The sequence below is a fragment of the Ischnura elegans genome, chromosome X (genome assembly GCF_921293095.1).
Source record: "Ischnura elegans chromosome X, ioIscEleg1.1, whole genome shotgun sequence".
Classification (NCBI taxonomy): domain Eukaryota; kingdom Metazoa; phylum Arthropoda; class Insecta; order Odonata; family Coenagrionidae; genus Ischnura; species Ischnura elegans.
In genome coordinates this window covers 41,384,707-41,403,140 of record NC_060259.1, presented here as the reverse complement: position 1 = coordinate 41,403,140, position 18,434 = coordinate 41,384,707, and the positions used below count along the sequence as shown (strand labels likewise).

At 39.3% G+C, this 18,434-nt stretch overlaps 1 protein-coding gene across 1 annotated transcript in view; it reads left to right on the top strand.

Annotated features, from left to right (window-relative positions):
* Nucleotides 1–16,035, top strand: part of LOC124171570 (acyl-CoA Delta-9 desaturase-like) — a 38,484-nt gene extending 22,449 nt beyond the window's left edge. The window contains exons 4-5 of the mRNA XM_046550748.1: nucleotides 9,056–9,241; nucleotides 15,613–16,035. Of these exons, the coding sequence (XP_046406704.1) occupies nucleotides 9,056–9,241; nucleotides 15,613–15,949 (523 nt within the window). The 3' untranslated portion in view covers nucleotides 15,950–16,035. The remainder of the gene's footprint in view (nucleotides 1–9,055; nucleotides 9,242–15,612) is intronic.
* The last annotated feature ends 2,399 nt before the right edge of the window (nucleotides 16,036–18,434 follow it).

Here is an 18,434-nt window from a genome sequence, read left to right as displayed (position 1 = left end):
TTCAGATACGTAGTGTCCAATTAACTGCGCATACGTCTAATTTACACTTAGCTGTTACTTCTTCATTACCTTCGTCCAGATAATCTTACCAACGTGTCCTGGAGGTCCACGATGCCAATACTTGGAGTTCTTTTCAGTATCTCCAAATTATCGTCCCTGTGACTCATCGTACTCCGAGCATACACTTTGGTCATCACCTGTATATTGTTTTCCGTTTCGCCTTTTAGCCTTTCATGAATCGGCAATTCTGAGAAGAAAGTGAATAACATATCAAGAATAAAGAGTACCTTCGATGTCTCGCATTAATGTCCTCCTCCTCCCTTTAGAATACAGGCCAAATTACAATATGTATGGGACTTTAGTTTCGCAAAAAAACACCCGGCCTTATATGCCCATTCGGGTTCGAATCCCGGCTGAGCCAAGTAATTTTTTATGCGAATTCCCCCTCGATGTAACGTGCGACGTGTGACCGCGTTTTAATGCACTTGTTTCATGCCGTCCATTTATAATAATGGATGTAATAAAAATTGCATCATGTCCTATTTAATTTAGGGAGGGTGGTGGTTTTGTTGATAAAACGCTTGGCCACTGATCGAATATTTACGGATTCAAATCCCGGGCGAGGCCTTCGGACGCTCTTGAACAAAATGAATCGAACATATATAAATTTCACACGCCTCTGGCTCATCGTCAGTCCGGGGTGAGCGCTATCTCTCCTATCCAAAACAACCATTTGGTTGAATCACGCAAAGAGGGATCTCTCTGGAATCACGTAGTGAGTGAATGAAGCCCTTTAAATACCCTCTGCTATTTAATTGTGGCAAAGTTTTTTTAGTCCTTGCTACCCTTAGGGAGAGAGTAAATGCTGCATTTGCGATATTTCATTTGCGTACCATAGCATTGTTTTCAATTAATAGCATTCTGGAAATTCTCTCACCCTTCATCATTATTTATATAAGTTTCGCACGAGATAAAAATCTTCAGAGAAGTGCAAAGACTCCTAGTATTCGTGTAAGTGATTCTTGAGACACCAATGAGAACCCATGGGGAGTTCTTTCAGGGTTACAAACTCCGGGGCCGGGACCCAGTACTACAACTGATACGCCCGCGCTCCCGGGGAGGGGAAGGAAAAAGGAAAAAGGCGCCGCCGCGATTGGAGCTCCTATCCCGAGGCGTCGCGACGCCTCGGGGTAGGAATAGGGATGGAAAGGAGGGAAAGGGAATACCCTCGCCGCTATGGAAGCGATCAGGGCCCACTACTAGCGGAACCATGATTAAATGTTTTCAACAGAAAGGAAAAAATTTCCCATGAGGAAGGAAATTCCTACGATTTTCCGTCGATGATTCTTTAGACAACGTGCGTGTTGTGGTTCCCTTCCTTTCATTTTTAAACTATCCATCTTTCGTCCGTCATATCTTTCATAGCCTTCATCTTTCCTGCGTCACCTCTCCCACTCTATTATCATAGTCAATTTCAATTCTTTCATTCTACCATTTATATCCTACGTCATCATAAAGCTATTAAAAACAGCTGGTCACTCTACTCGTTTCAATCTAACAATCCACAGAGTAGCCACCTATTAAGAATCAGATCTCTCATAATCGTATCCCATATTATGGAAGGCTACCAATAGGATGCTCATTTCCTGAAATATGTATTCTTCCTTTCTTCGCATTTTTAAACTATTCGTCATCAGATATTAGCCATTCCTATTGCACCCATCTCGAATGTGTTTCTTTGTCCACGAATTTAAATAGGTGAGCCTGTCTCAGTGGTAGTTAACGTACTCTACGTTTATTATTTAAACAATTGTGTCAAATGTTAGGGATATATTGATGAGAAAACTCAGTTTTAAAATAATTTAAGTTTTTTAAGATAAATGCCTGGAGGAGGTGGCCCACTGATGCGGAACGTTGTTCATGCGTACCATATGCAATCATTTTCCGGCTTGCATGTGTCCGGTAAAATGGCAGAAATAACTTTTGAGCATTGGGAAAAGATTGGAACATTTCCGCTGTCGGGAACGGAGTTTTTGGAGACCGATTCCGCATGTATCATATGGAAGTACGGAGCGATTTCTGGAACTCGTTCTCTGAATACGGAAATAGGAATCCATGAGGGATTTCAATTTATTTTTCGACCAATGATTGCCAAAAATGATAGTCAATAAAAAAATCTTGTCCTTGCAACGGGGTATCAACATTTTATGGAAATGCTCTCTTACCGCATCGGAAGTATTTTCAGATAACTCCGTTAATACCCTCTGAAAATTGAAGAGTAATTAGATGTAGGTATTTCTCCTTATTTCTTGAGAAAATATGTGCTCCACTTCTTAGTGAGCTCTTACTATTATTTGCTAACGCTTCTTTGACTGACGAATTCAAATTTTTGGTCTTTCAATTGCAAATTCTCTAGTAATCTTTATATTATCCCTTTGCAATTATTCTTAACCGCGGGAAAAATTGTACGCAGTTATTAATCAAATTGCAAAGGGATTAGTTTTACTTCGTTCACAGATATTACTCATATTGCCGGTGAGGAAATTTTCTGTAATATCTTGGGCAATGCATTGTGCACGTGTACTGGCAAAATTAAGATCGATATGAAAATTCTTATTCATCGATCATGCATAGAAGAAGGTACGTCTGACGGAAATGTAAACCTATGGATGAAGTGTCCTATGTAAGGCAACCTTTATTTGAAGAATTTCCATCGCTAATTGATTTGACAAAGCCTTAGGTCGGTAGAATAAAGTGTAGGCATACAAGTCTTTCTCTGTTATGATAATCGCACATCACGCAGTTATCTCCCGTTACACCGCTTTCGCTTAAAGATAGTGAGGATTAGGTTGGTGTGGCGGCAAGCGTGCTGGCTTCACACCCTGTGGGCCCCAGTTCAAATCCAAGCGATGGCGGAAATATTTCAGCGACTGTTCTACACTGATGGAGTGCTTCGTGGGGAGCATTGTACTTCATAGCAGTCCGTCGGATGGGACTTTAGGCCGTGGTCCCATTGGCGCCTTTTCTTAAAGTAGGCTAATGCCGACGCCGGGTTTGTCTCCACCATCCCTTTCCTCATGGCGCTAATGACCTCAGCTCTCGGTTACCTTCTCCAAACACCATACCATATCATATGTGGCGGCCTATAATTTGCCCACCTCTGCCCTAGAAGAATGCATACATCGCCGGTATGTTTAGCTCATGGGAGTTAACCTTACTACGGACCTATCACTGGGGAAACGAGAAATCTGGCTGAAAGGAAAACGGAAATTAGGCTTTAAGATATGAGAACTCTCGCAAAATGAGGAGGGAAGATAAAATAATGACATAATTTCTTTTCCTTAAGGCCTCGCTTGGAATTTTTCTAAAGTTTTGAGGATCCATGCGGAGTTATGTAATAAAAATTGCCGGATGACGGAGTTCAGTAGGGAACATCAATGTGGTAAAGAGCAGGAGTTAGTGTCTCTTCCTGATCGAAAGGAAAAATAAATATCGGGATACGTTCGAAGAATCCCTCTCGCTATCTCTCAAGTTGAACGTATGCGGCCGTTTGTTCTGATCCATGGGGCATGGAAAAAGAGCGAGGCATGGGCAATGACAGCCGTAGAGAAATCAAGGTTAGTGGCCTTCGAAATGTGGTGCGACAGAAGAATGATGAGGATCAAATGGATTGACCGAGTAAGCAATAAGGAAGTCCTCGGAAGAGTGCGAGAGAAGAGATGCCCCTTGAAAACCACTGCAAGAAGACGGAAGAACCTTAGAGGCCATATCTTGAGGCAGTGGCGCAGCGAGGGGGGTTTTGGGGGATAAACCCCCCCCCCAGAGCTCAGAAATTTTTTAAAGTTAAATCTATTTTACTTAATTGCATTAATATTACTTATAGAATAGTGTAAAGTTTTATAATATATCCCTCAGAAAGCCGTAAAACTCACTATTTATCCTAATTTTTTTCTGGGAGGGCCCCCGCACCTCCAGATTACCCTGGCGGGTATGCCATACCTCCAAACACCCCAGGATTAGTTGCGCCTAAAACCCATCTCAGCCTTAATGCCTAGCTGCGCCCCTGTCTTAATGCCTAGCTGCGCCCCTGTCTTGAGGCATGATGGCCTGATGAATACAATCGTCGAGGGACATGTAGATGGCAAGAACGGGATAGAAATAATTCGACTGAAATACATGGAACAGGTAAAGAAGGATGTGAAAGAGAAGAAATACGTACGTGTGAAAAGATTAGCAGATGGGAGAATTAAGCGGAGAACTTCGTCAAACCGATCTTAGGTTGAATGAAAATTAAACTATGTTTTTCCACATAAAATAAATTATTTGATCACTACCATGGTTTCAACGCAGTGCGTCATCCTCCGGCCTCTCATAGTTTAATTTTCATTCAAAATTAATAAATTCCATAAAGTAACGCCTCAAGCCATCAACAATCTTAGGTTTGTTGACCAGTGATGATGATGATGGGGCAAAAGAATTAAAAAAAGGTATATCGTTATGTTTGAGCGGAGACTATCTTTACATTGTTGAACTAATTGAACTTAGGCTTCACTCACGCATTGCTTATACCCGAAGGTTAGTGTCGATGGAGAGGTTAGAGTTCGACCCAAAATAAGCCATCGGCGTGTGAATTTAACTCATCCGCGGTAGAGGGGATCTATCCTGCGAGTCATCTCACAATTGGAGGATTTTTTGGCTCACCCGGGATATGGTCAGTGGTGAAATATTCTCTTCAAGAAGCCTTGCTTAAGTATACCTTGCCTAAGTATACCTATTGATAATATCGTGATATTTGATATAATGCGTCCTGGTAGCGCAACTGGTAGAGCACCTGGCCGGCAACCAGGAGGTTCTGGGTTCGAGTCCCAGTCATGCCGCATTTTTACCCTCTGATTTCTGGCTTTTTTCCACAGCACCGTTGTCCTCGTCCTTTTTCCATTATATGTTCCTATCCCTTTCTTTCCTTACCTCTGAATTTATATGTTTGTTTGCGCTTAAGGCGCCGTGTGAATGAATGAAGTAGTATTGATAATATCATAATACAAATAAAAACTATTAGTTTTCAAGTCATTCAACGTGATATTTGATAGGTGATTGGGATATTTTTAAGTGAAATTAGGCACCAAACATTTTTTCCGGACTTAAAAATATACGGCGTATTATAGTGTATGTTGTGAAAAACCTATCCACGCAAAAGCATTCACAAGTAGGCTGGTATCAGCAGATGATTTACGGTAGCTTATGTGCCAGGGGTTCAATAGATCCGACTTGGTTAGTGTCAATGAGAGACCGAGGATAAAATACCAGTTTTAAATAACTTTATTGAAAGGTTATTTAATGATGGTATCCATTGGTGGTAGAATAAATAAAACCCTTGCGAGGATCGTAAAGAAATCTTTTTTTCAAAAATTTTCCTAACTTTTTCAAATTAAGGAATAATATCTAAAATGTCCCAATTCGCCTCTTCGGACTGAGGTTGAACCTTGATCTCTCAGATTATTTTTAAATAGGTAAAAGTGCCTGCCCCTCAAAATAAAATATATCATTTGAAGCGTTGCTTGAAAATCGAGAAAAGATGAATGTCGGGTGATTTTGAGAAAATGGTATTCGCTTGCACGACATTTTCATCGTTGAATTTTGCCGGAAGGTGCGTCAAAAGATGTATGATTGCTTGATTTTATACGGAATTCTTTCAAAATTCCGAAAACGTAACTGAAATAAATTATTGATTTTTTAAGCAATTTCTTGCCAATCAATAATAACGTATACATTTTTATGATCCTCATAATTTAAATTTATATGTATTTTTTAATCCTATCTATTAGTATTATGCATTTTATATAAAAATTTGGGAAGGTATTCTTCCAATAAAAAGAAAAAATGGTAGAACCTCTCATGAAAATCCCGTTTGGAGTCCATTGGCATAACTAATATTATAGTTCTGAGGAAATGTGGAGTATATTTTTCTATTTAAATGTTCATATCAATTTAAATAGTTCATTTCAATACCTGTAATTGAAGTTGTAAGATATACAGACGTAGTACTAATTAGTAAATATGTGGCAGGATACAGTGGCGCAGCGAGGGGGGGGGGGTTTTGGGGGATAAACCCCCCCCCCAGAGCTCAGAGAAATTTTTAAGTTTAATCCATTTTACTTAATTAGATTAATATTACTTATAGAATAGTGTTAAGATTAATGAAATTTCCCTCATAAGGCCGTAAAACTCCCCATTTTGAACCATTTATCTTAAAAAAATTCTGGGGGAGGGCCCCGCACCTCCAGCTTCCCCTGGCGGGTATTCCATACCCCCTAACTCCCCAGTATTAGTTGCGCCTAAACCCCCCCCCCAGCTGCGCCCTTGGCAGGATATTTAAATTATGATTTGAAGGAAAAGACCAAAATAAAGCTGAGCCATATTATTTTATCTCAAATTATCACTATTACCAGGAAGCAGACAGGTTTCGCCGACTTCTTCAGATAGGTTCAATATGTGTTTTCCAATGCTTCTGAAGGAAGTTGCCAACCTTCGATACCAGGCTATCACCACATACCTAAGATTGATTTACAACGCATTTCTATGTCCAGGTGCATAGTAGGGGCCAGCAGTTTCTGTCACAACCGCCTCAATTATCACTTACGAATAATATCCCAATTAGAGGAATCCGTGGAAGGAAACATTAACTTGTTAGGATTTCAGTACCCAATAATAATATCCTAATTTTTTTGTCCGAAGTTTTCGTCACATTCACTAATCCCTCGCCTCGAAATTATTTTATTTCAAATGGAAATATTCTTGTTTCACATGCAAATTTCAAACGAGAGTTGGATACTTACATTGATTAATTTGGCTCTCGGTAATTAAACGAGCCTATTGAACATGATCTTGCCTGTAAAGCCAATAATAATCATTTCATTGTTCGCTATTTTCCTCTCTTGTAGTATGATAAACAGGACCATTTAAGGTATTGCTCAATTTCCTTCTCGAGGAATGTTGCTCAAGAGTATTCCATTCTTATGTTTGTTTTATTTAAACCTATACTTGATACGCTTAGACGTCAATCTCCTCGAGGAGATAAGTCAATGGTGAATATCCATTTCATGCGCAAATGAAATATGAACGTTAACGTAGTACATCGGAGTAGGGGGAACTTCAAACACTACTCTTATGAGCATTTAGGGCGACAAAATATCTGAATATAATATACGCGTTTGATAGGTTGTAATAAGTACGATTTCCTTGCCGTATTCGGTTTCTGTATCTTCTTGCCATATAATGCCACAAAGCGATGAAACGCTACGCGGAGAGGTCCATGAGCAACAACTATTTTTATTGCCATACGAACGCCCGAATCTGGTACAATACTACTATTGATGTTTATTTATAGCTATTGATTTGCAACGACTGATGATAATCTATTGTTTGTATTTTCATGTTTTATTCGTATATTGGTCGACTATAATACAATAATGATTATTTTATAATTGCGTAATAATACTATACTAAGCGAATTTAACACCTAATGGCTTGTTCTGAACGATAAGTGGCTAACTTGATATGTGTTGAATGCTCAGGTAAGTACAAATTCTTATCTCACTGAAAGCAGCCGTGAGACCTAGCGCCTTATCTTGCCTTCCCATACCCAACCACCGATCCCTTCCATGGCTTCCTGCTTTGATACTTCCTAGTGCTCCAGCCGACCTACGAGGCATGAATATTTTACCCATGCTTTGTAAATGAACTCATGTATGTGACATTTCACGTTTGTCAAGATGATACCTTAAGCATTCAACGACTAATTCCTCGCGAGAAAAGACAAAACTGGGCCAGTCGAGAGGGAGTGATGGTGTAATGATGGAGTTAATATGATATTCAACTTATATAGGCGTGCTAAACACACTTAAATAATGGGTGAATTACGCTGCATGGTCGGAACTAGGATTTTAGTCGGTGGAGCAAAGATTCATTAGATAATTATTTATTTTATATAATAATCCAATATAATAATTCCCTTTTCCCCCACCACTAAAATATTATACACCCCTAACTTTTTTTTGAGATGCGGTAGTTGAAATTGCACACCATATATTTACTATTAAGAAGTTTTATAAATATTATTGTGCAATAATTTATAAAGTAATAATTAGTGTTAAATAATTTAATTGGAAAAATTAAATATTAAAAAAATAAGCTTTTCAAAAATTTCCGCCCCTGAAATCTGCCTCTGGGCCCGTTACGCTGCATATAGCCTTTCTTTTTTTAACCATATATAAATAACCAATGGCCCAATCCCATGGGCATGAAAAAGTGAGAAAAGTTGGTATTTAGTCTCGCGCTAACACAGGCGATAAAGAGGAGATTAGCGGAGCAGGCCGCTCATCAGGGTCTGTAGAGTTGACTGGTAAGGGATGCAATGAGCCTATAACTCACGTGAACCTTAAGGCTTGATCACGCAATAAATTAACGTGTACGAGTGTACGTATGGGTGTACCCAGCGGGGAGCAGCAGCCCCCCCCTAGAAGCAAATGTAAATTTAGTTCAAAGTTCTGAACTAATTTTCTCAAATCCAAGAAAAGTGATATTGGTATAAAAAATTTAATTAAGATTAAAAAAATGAGCAAATAATTTTAAAAACTAATAAAGCGCTGTTCAAATTATCTCGAGATTTTGATTTCCTAAAAATTTTCTGTGTTACAACTTGAACGACCACGGCTTGCCCCTCTCTAGTTTTGATCCTGGGTACGCCCTTGAGTGTACCTATGTGTGAATGTATTGACCTTTGTGTTGGACCGGAACCGAAAATGTAAGAATGCATGAACCAAATTAGAATAGGTTGTCATTTCTGTTCATGCGTTCTTATAATGTGTGTGGTTACATGGCTCATGGACCTCGTATATGTTCATGTATCGTGTAACTAGGACTTAAGACAAGAGCAAACCTGTAGCATATGATTTTGATGGTATAATTTTTCCTCGCGGCAAGTGAATGGTTTTTAAGTGTTTATTCAGTGATAAATGACAAATTATCTTCAGAATGAAAATTGATTATTCTCCAGGTTGTACATACCGCTCTTTGCCCTGCTTGCCATTGGCCTGCCAGTGTGGGTCCCATGCGCCCTCTGGAACGAGAAGCTGGTTGAGTCCCTCATGGTGAACTTTTTCTTCCGATTTTGCGTCACTCTTAACATCGCCTTCTTCGTCAACAGCGCTGCTCACATGTGGGGAAATAAGCCGTATGACAGGTCAGTATGAAAGACTCCATGCCAATCTGCATTAATAATAATAGTAATCATAATAATAGAGTAAATAGTGTATGGGAGCGTGGTGGTCTACTGGGTGGAGCGCTGGAATTATGATCTAAGGGTCCGGGGTTGAAAACCCTTGGAATCTCGTGACAGAGATCCTCGTACTGCGAGGAAAGTCCCGCTGCCCCCATATCCTGAAACGTGTGACATTCACGCGCCTATGGCTTAGTCTGGGGTGAGCTTTTCCCTCACCAACCAACCAAACCTTCCTGCTGAATGAGTAAGTCAGGTTAAAAAAGCTTCCGTAGAGGAATATTTATGTGCACATGCATATTGTGTTTATTCTTATTAACGAGAATATAAACGAGAACTCTTTCGCGTTAATTCTCTCATCTTCTGCTGCCTCAGTTTCTCTGAGCGAATATTAATTTATTTCTGACTCTTTTAGCCTCGCGAAAATGGAACCATTTATCTTTTCAGCATGCACCTGCTGAAAAAATAGTTTTGCTGGCTTTGATTTAAAGACACGATAGCTCACGCTCAACGGTCTTTTTCCTTACCTATTACTCGTTTAAAATTTCCGCCATTGTATAAAAATTTTTAGGGCACGTAGCGCCGACCGTTGCCAACATTTACCAGAATCTCAAATATAAAAAGTCAATCTGAGTATTTTCTCAGACCTAAAATGTTTATACCTGAGCCACAGCCTAATATTATACAGACTACAGCTCAACGTCCCATCCGACGGACCGAGTGCTGCCCTCGAAGTTCCATCCACGCAGCACCCTTTGAGGATAGTCTTTTCTGAAAATTATCATCCACTTCCGGGATTTGAATAGGAGGCTTAATTTGGACCGGAACGCGCTATCATGGCGCTCCGGCACCTCTCCGGAAAAATTGGGTGCTGTAATAGGGTAGTTTCCTTCATCAAAGGAAACGTAAGGCATTGATTGCGATTCGTTACCCACCGTTAGTGTATTCATAATATACAAATTATTTGGTTTTGGAAATCCCAGTTTGGACAAATGGCAATGTTCAATTATAACTGCATTTGAAAAAGGCCAGATTGGTGCCCATGCGATGCCACTCCACGTGACGTCACAGGGACCTAGTTTCTATACGAGTAGGTAGGAGTTTTACATCGTCTGAGATTACCAATGCATGCATGAGGCACAGAGCTCAGGGAAACATGTCTTAATAATCACCTATTAAAACTGCCTAAGGTCGGAAAGTTTTCTTCGTTTGATAGGGTATAAATAATCCTTATTTAAGCCGAGCAGTGTACTCTGCTACCTGCTAGCAGCCTGCATCATAGTCTCGCACCAAGCTGGCCTCACACGGCGGCACCTGGAACCAGAATGACGTCACACGGGGTTTTCCCAGCATTCATACTTAGCCGTCGCGTTTTCGCGCGCTTGGAATTTTTCACTTTTCATTTAATCGCGAAAAATAGATATCGTCATTTAAAAATCTAAAAGCGTGAAATACGTACTCCAGGAGTAATAATCTTTCGATTTAGACAATAAAAAAATAATAGGAAACCACCCTATTCGGCGCTGAGCCAGCACCGAAAAAGGGTGAACTCAAACAACGCATGAAATCTATCAAGATGTGGTTGACAGGAAACTATCCTAATTCCTAAATTCCCGTCCTAGTGCAAGTCCGAATCAAGTCAGTTTTTGGCTAAGTAAATTTGATACGATTTGTCTTCATTTGCGAGTACCGTTTATAAATTGAAAGTTCAAATATATCGTTTTTTATATTTGGTAAAACAGGTTATAAAGGATGTAAAAGAGAAGAGATACGTCGCTATTAAAAGGTTAGCGGATAGAGTTAGAGGAATGGAGAGCTGCGTCAAACCAATCTTAGGATTGTTGACTAATGATGATGATGATGATTTGGTAAAACTTGATTACTACCTGTAACTTTTATTACAAGTTTAAAAAGAATCGGAATTTTTTGGGGGGGGGCACTTATGTTTGGATTAAATATGTGTGTATGCGTTCAGGTACCTAAAATATTAGATATGAAGCGTTGCCCACACACCGGGCTGATCCAGCAAGTAACTCCTAACCTCTCTACCCACTGTGGCATCTACTCCTCTGCGCCTCTCAAACTTCATTGGGTCTTTTAAAGGGAGATTTTTAAAACTTTAGTTTTTCGAGGTCGACGGCAATTCTAGGCTGGCGCGAACGAGATGTGGAAACTAATCTGAGAATTGGGAAGTCGTAATGAGGGAAATAAGTTCGGAAATTACGAAATTGTAATCTGAAGAAAGGCTCATGATTAAATTATTCACGCAATTACTTACCAAAACCAATTATTTCAACGTGGACCGTGAGCTCACTTTGTGTATACTTCTCGGTGGCTCAGAATTTAACGTAGTTATTACATGTTAGTATTTTAATTTGCAAGCATTCCGAGAATTAGAATTGATTCAGAATAACGGTTTGGACTCCTTAGAAAATGAGTTCGTGTATCAATACTGAATACTGAAATAAAGTTAGCTTCTGTTTTGAGACAGCTAAGGGCAGGGAGGAATAGGTTGGATAGGTTGCAAGAGCCATTGCTGTGCTCAGAGAGCTTCAAATCCGGAATAATAATAAGGAAAATGCCGAAATATATGAGCAGTAAGGAAAGAATTGACGAGCCATACATCACGACAGACGTAGAAGTAGGGACATCGGGAAGAGAATTGCATTGGCAAAGCAGGCGGTCGTGAATATTAAATACGTGAGAAGAGGAACATTATGTAAGAGCTTAAAGAAACGGTTAATGAAGAGTAGCGCTTTACGGTGCGGATACGTGGATGTTGTGAAAGGAGGACGAGAGAAGACTGTGGCATTCGAGATGAGGGTAAAGAGGAGAATGTAGTGGAAGAGGAACGACGAAGTGCTGGATGCGGTGGGCGTGGAGAGGAAACTTGTGAACGAAATACGGAGGAGAAAGAGGGTTTGGATAGAGTGAGCTCTGAGCGGGGAGGGGGCGTTAAAAACCGCGTTAGGGAAGAATGTTGAGGTAGCTGGGGAGTGGGAGGAAGAAAATGTGATTTATCAATAAAGGAAAGGGGGTAAGCATTGCTGTGTCTTGAAAAAAGGAGACTGCCTTGGGAGGGGAGACAGGCCGGAGTGATTGGCGAAATGCCCCATGTAAACCTTAACCGGTAGAATACGTGTATACATAATTATATTTTTTCAGGAGAAAGTAGTGTTTATTCAAAGCACATTAGGAGGAGGTCTGGTAATATGCTAAACAAAACAATGTGATGAAAGATACCCGGTAGATGGTATGGATGTGAGAAGCAGTTTTTTTTAGTTATTTATTTAAAAATTTTTTACGCATACAGCATTATTTTCAATTAAAATTGCACTCTTAGCAATGAAAAATGAAATAAAGAAGCAGATAAAATAAAAATCTAACTGCACTTTTAACAAAACAACAAAAAATATGGAGGAGTAAGGTGTGCTTTATTCCTACGTGAAAACGTAATAGGGTAGTTTCCATCATCAAAGGAAACGAAAGGCATTGATTGCGATTCGTTACCCACCATTAGTGTATTCATAATATACAAATTATTTGGTTTTAGAAATACCGGTTTAGACGAATGGCAATGGTCAATTTTATCCTCATTTGAAAAAGGACAGATTGGCGCCCATGCGATGCCACCCCGCGTGACGTCACAGGGACCTAGTTTCTATACGAGTAGGCAGGAGTTTTACATCGTCCGAGATTACCAATGCATGCATGAGGCACAGAGCTTACGGAAACATTTCTTAATAATCACACATTAAAAATACCTAAGTTCGGAAAGTTTTCTTCGTTTGAAAATGTATTAATAATCCTTATTTAAGCCAAGCGCTACCAGCTAGCAGGGTACTCTGCTACCTGCTAGCATCCTGCGTCGTATCAGCGCTCAAAGCCTCGCCCCAAGGTCACCTCACTTGCGGCAGCGGGAACCAGAACGACGTCACACGGGGTTTTCCCAGCATTCATACTTAGTCGTCGCGTTTTCGCGCGCTTGAAAATGTTCACTTTTTATTTAATCGCGAAAAATAGATATCGTCATTTAAAAATCTGAAAGCGTGAAATACGTACTCTAGGAGTAATAATCTTTCGGTTTTGGCAATAAAAAAATAATAGGAAACCACCCTATTGAGATGATAAAGACGGTAAGCAATCGCAGCAACATTGGGAAGAATAATAAATTCGTGGCAGAAACGATGGAGCATATGAAAAGGGGAAAGAAAATATGAAAGATCTGTAGGGCTGCAAAATTATGGCACGTTTCTCGTGGGTAGACGAAGAAAATTCCCTGGAGGTTCCAGAAACAATCGTAGAGAAATAAACCCGGGATAAAATCAAAAAAATTAAGTTGTAGGGGGCAATATCCTTAGAGGTGTTGCAGACTTCATGGCCGAAGGGGAAGACGGAGTTTTGCGGGACACATAATTTACAGGATGTGGCGTCGCAGATGCGTAATAGAAAGGGCGTCAAATTCATATGTGCCCTGATGTGTTACACAACTTAATAGAATTTCCAAGAATAATTGACATGATTACGCATGCAGAAATGGCATATAAGTGCCACGAAGTATCATCAGATTGGGTGTATGAAAACCTTAGCCTAAAACACATCCAATGTTTTGTGGGTGACTCTTAGACTGATGCAAAGCTATATAGGCCTTCACATCAAACAGGAAGTCCTGAAGTAGGAAAATAGGGAATTTCTGTAGCATTGGCTAAAATGGTTGTCATACACTCATTATATGAAGAACTACCCTCTCGAGAAAGCAAAATAAATATTGATAAAATCACAAGGATATTCAAATATAAACATATTGGCAAACTTACTATAAAATGTAAATTTTTGCATCCAACAGGAATTTCTAAATATTCTCAATTCTTTCTCAATTATACACAATTTAATTATTTAATGACACTTTGAAATTTTAAAATAATCTGTTGAAATATAATGAAAATGAAAAAGCAGGAGCAATTTCCACAATTTTACATTTATTAATACTACCGGTTTCGCTTTTCAGCATCATCAGGTACGATGATACTGTACCTGATGATGCTGAAAAGCGAAACCGGTAGTATTAATAAATGTAAAATTGTGGAAATTGCTCCTGCTTTTTCATTTTCATTATGTCACGCTTCCACTCCATCTCGCCTGAAACCTCAAACTATATGTTGAAATATAATTTTTAACCTTATATTTACTGAAGTCCTAAGCCTAAATTTTCCATCAAGGATAATATTTTTCTAAAGATAGCGCATAACAAAGAAATCATGTGTTTACACTCAATAGAATGATTTTCTTTTTTGTGTGTATGGTTGTATGAAACAAAAAAATGCATATGAAATATTGTACTACTATTTTGGCCATTAAATTTCTCTCCGTCCCTTTCAATAATGTTCATTGTCATAAATTTTATGAAAACTACTTTTATAATTGGGGGAATATCAGAGATTTAAAAGGAACTTCCTTTATGGGGGTGTGCAAGCACAAGTGATCCAGAAAATGAAGTTCAAGGAAGATTTGAAAACTTTTCTCTATTTTACCATTGTGTTCAATTTTTATGATATATCATTTATTATATTTATTTCTTATGTTTATTCTGTTTGCATTTATCAGATTTTCTTGGTAATGGTTGTGAAATATTTTACCCAATGATCCAAAAAAGTCTGAGGATATTTGTGATGTATGATTATTATTAATCCTGGTAATATATCCCTACTTCTCTTTATGTATTTAAAATATAAGAAGAGGGAATGGACAAGCTTTAACATTCTAATATGAGAGTGGGATAGAACTGTGCAGAAAGTTTTCAAGTCTCAAATATCAATTTTTCTCTATCTATAGCTACAGAAATTTCATGAAAATTGATTTTTTTTCTCAACGCTGTAGACTTTAAATTGTCTGAGCATAAATGAATGGAAAGTATTGCTGAAACATCTCTTATAATGAGTGGTTACGTGAAATGTAATAAATAGACTTGAATATCAAAGATAAATTTGTACTCATTTTGACATTTAAATAAGAATGGAGCAGTTTTTCAGGTAATCTGATTCACTTTTGAAATGATTTATGACTAATGTATATTGCTTTAAAGGAAGTTTTACATGGGGCACATTGTTGCACAATCTGATGCAATCAAAATTGCATTGTGTAAAGCGGTACATTGCCAGAACACATATAGGATGCATGGACGTTATGGCAAAATAGCTTCTGTCCTAATTTTGTTTGTGCATTTGTGTAATTTCATGCCGTAATAACAAATTAATGCAGTTCTAACCTCCGTAATTACGTGCCCCGTGTAAAGCATCCTTCAGAAATATCTAATGCTAAATGATTTTATTTAACAGAAGCATCAGTCCTGTGGAAAACATTGCTGTGTCCATCGCTGCCCTTGGAGAAGGGTGGCACAATTACCACCACGTATTCCCTTGGGACTACCGGACAGCTGAGCTTGGCAATTACTCACTAAATATCACCACTGCCTTCATAGATTTTTTTGCATGGATAGGTTGGGCCTATGATTTGAAAACTGTTTCATCAGATATGGTTCAGAGGCGAGCTAAGAGGACAGGTGATGGCTCTTATAGCCATGCACTGTGGGGATGGGGAGATAGTGATATCCCTGCTGAGGATTATGAAGAATTATTAGCTGCCAGGGATACTGTTAAAGACACTCACCAGTGAAGCATGCTATGGATTGTTGAAAGATTCAAGCTGAATATTTTATAACTCTGACTTCATCACTGTTCTTATTAAATTTTTTATTTATATCTTTCTATTTTTTATTTGTTTGGATATCTAGCCGTCTTCATTCTGTCATGTTAACAGTGTATTTTTCACTTCCCTTTTCTGAATCATCCAATGAATCATTTATCTTTTTCTGCTACCTCATAGATTTTCTTTGAATTCTTTTCTGAAATGCAAGTAAAATCTCACAATATTTAATACACCACATTACTCCCCCCCTTGGAAGATAGAGAGAGAGAGCGTTGGCCACAAAACAGTCCGGAGGATGGATGGTGCGGCGGGAGCGAGAGGTAATATCTGGTGATGGTGCTGATGGAGTAGGCGGAGAGTCCTCCTCAAGAAGATGAGCTGGCTTGAGACGGTCAATGGAAACAGTGGAAGGTTTGCCATTGATGTTTAGGGTATAAGTCTTCTCATTGCGGCTGAGGACAGGGTATGGTCCTGTGTACGGTGTAGGGCTGGCCTCACAGCATCTTGGCGAACAAAGACCTGGGAAGACGTGGCCAAGTCCTTGTGGTTAAAGACGCGCTGTGAGGAGATGTGGCGTGACGCAGGGGTCGGATGCAGCTGACTCATGTGGTCATGCAGCTGAGAGACTAGATCCGTTGAATCCACAGCGCCACAGAGCCATACTACTTACAAGTCCAACACCAAAGACAAGCAACAGGGCTTTGAGGGCTTCAGCTGCCCCCTGAATTTTTTTTCAGTGATATATCGGCTGAGTAGACCACTAGCCCAGAGGACCTATACTCTAACACTCCATTTTTAGGTAAAGTTAATGTTTGCCTCTAACCAACAATGAATTTAATTTCAGCATTATGCAAGTGAAATACAGCTGATTTAATGAAATGCATGGATATACAGTGTGCATATTGACAAAACAATATCAGTATAGGCAATTCCCATACCACTCAAGCTCCCCTTGAAGCAAATATCTGGCTACTTGCCAAGTTGAATGAACACCTTGAAACCATCAGAAAACATGTTGATCTGCATGGATTTCAATATTAATAATCTATCTCCAGAAATAGTACAAATTAATCTCAGCATTTTTCTAGGGATTTCATCCGCGTCAGTTGGTTTGTGGACCACAGTTTTGCTGGATATCTTGCCATGCCAACTAATGCAGAAGAGAACCCAAGAAAAATGCAGATATTAAACCAGAAACCTAGGTCTCTGAAGCTTCATTCTAATAGTATGTATTAGCATTTTAATCCGGATGAAAATGAGTTTTCTACACCTATAATCCTCTTAGACCAGTGGGGTAGCCAAGAATTTTGTTTGGAGGGTGGAAGGGGGGTCCAAAGCCAGGGGGGAAAAGTTTTGAAAAACAGGGTACTGAGTAGAGGGTTTTTAACTAATTTTAATACTTTTCTCTATTGAAAAAACTTCATTCTTAACCTTTTCCCTACTATACACGTATATATACGTGTGGACGTTTCCTGACCCGGGAGACGACGGGCGTATATTTACGTGTGAGATTTTCCTGGTCAGGACAACGAAAGCCGTATACATACGTTTTCTAGCTCTCCCCCTTTTAGGACGGGCACGGGTTTACGTCGTCTTTGTCTCGCGACCCAATCCTGCGGGGTTTAGGATTTACCCTCAGAATCCGAGAGCAGGTACCCGGACCCCTCGTCTTTTATAACCCCTTTTAGCGGTAAGGGACAGCGGTCGTACAATTGTTTATCCAGTCAGTTTTCGAAATAAATATTTGTTCACTTCTCATAAAAATAAACTAAGAATTGAATTATTTGTCTTTTGAGCAGCGTTTACAATTTTTAAACAAAATTCTATGATAAATATTAACTTATATCTCGAGTTATGTATAAACATCAACATGGAACTCGTTGCTGCATTAAATGCATTAATCTTTTCGCACCGAATGCCTCACCTGTGCGGCGAGGATTTTCTTCCTTAAACAACGAATGCCACACCAGTGCGTCCTGAATGTTCTTACCCTAACCAACGAATGCCGCGCCTGTGCGGCACGAGTCGAAAAAAGTGACCGTCGCGGACACGATAGACCCACGGATGCGGTTGCCCCTCACGATCCGCCTTAGCGCAAGCCCAGTCTCATCTTCGGACGCTCAGGTCGACCCTTTCTTATCCTCTCCACGCGGTCAACTACTGTTATTTGCAGTGTGTTTTCCAAAAAAATATTTGTTGCTTACTTTTGAAATTCAATGCTAGAAATGATTTCATCTTTTTTTGCTGACCACATGGAAATTTCAAACAAAATTCTAACGTTAATCTCTGGAGTTATAGAACAACTAGTAAATACATTAAATCCGTAAAAATCAACGTTAGAACTTCGTTTAAAATTTCTGCACGCTCAGAAAAAAACACAAAATTCATTTTGAATGTAAAAAATCGGTGCGAGCAACAAATATTTTCATATATTTTGCATTAACATTTTAGC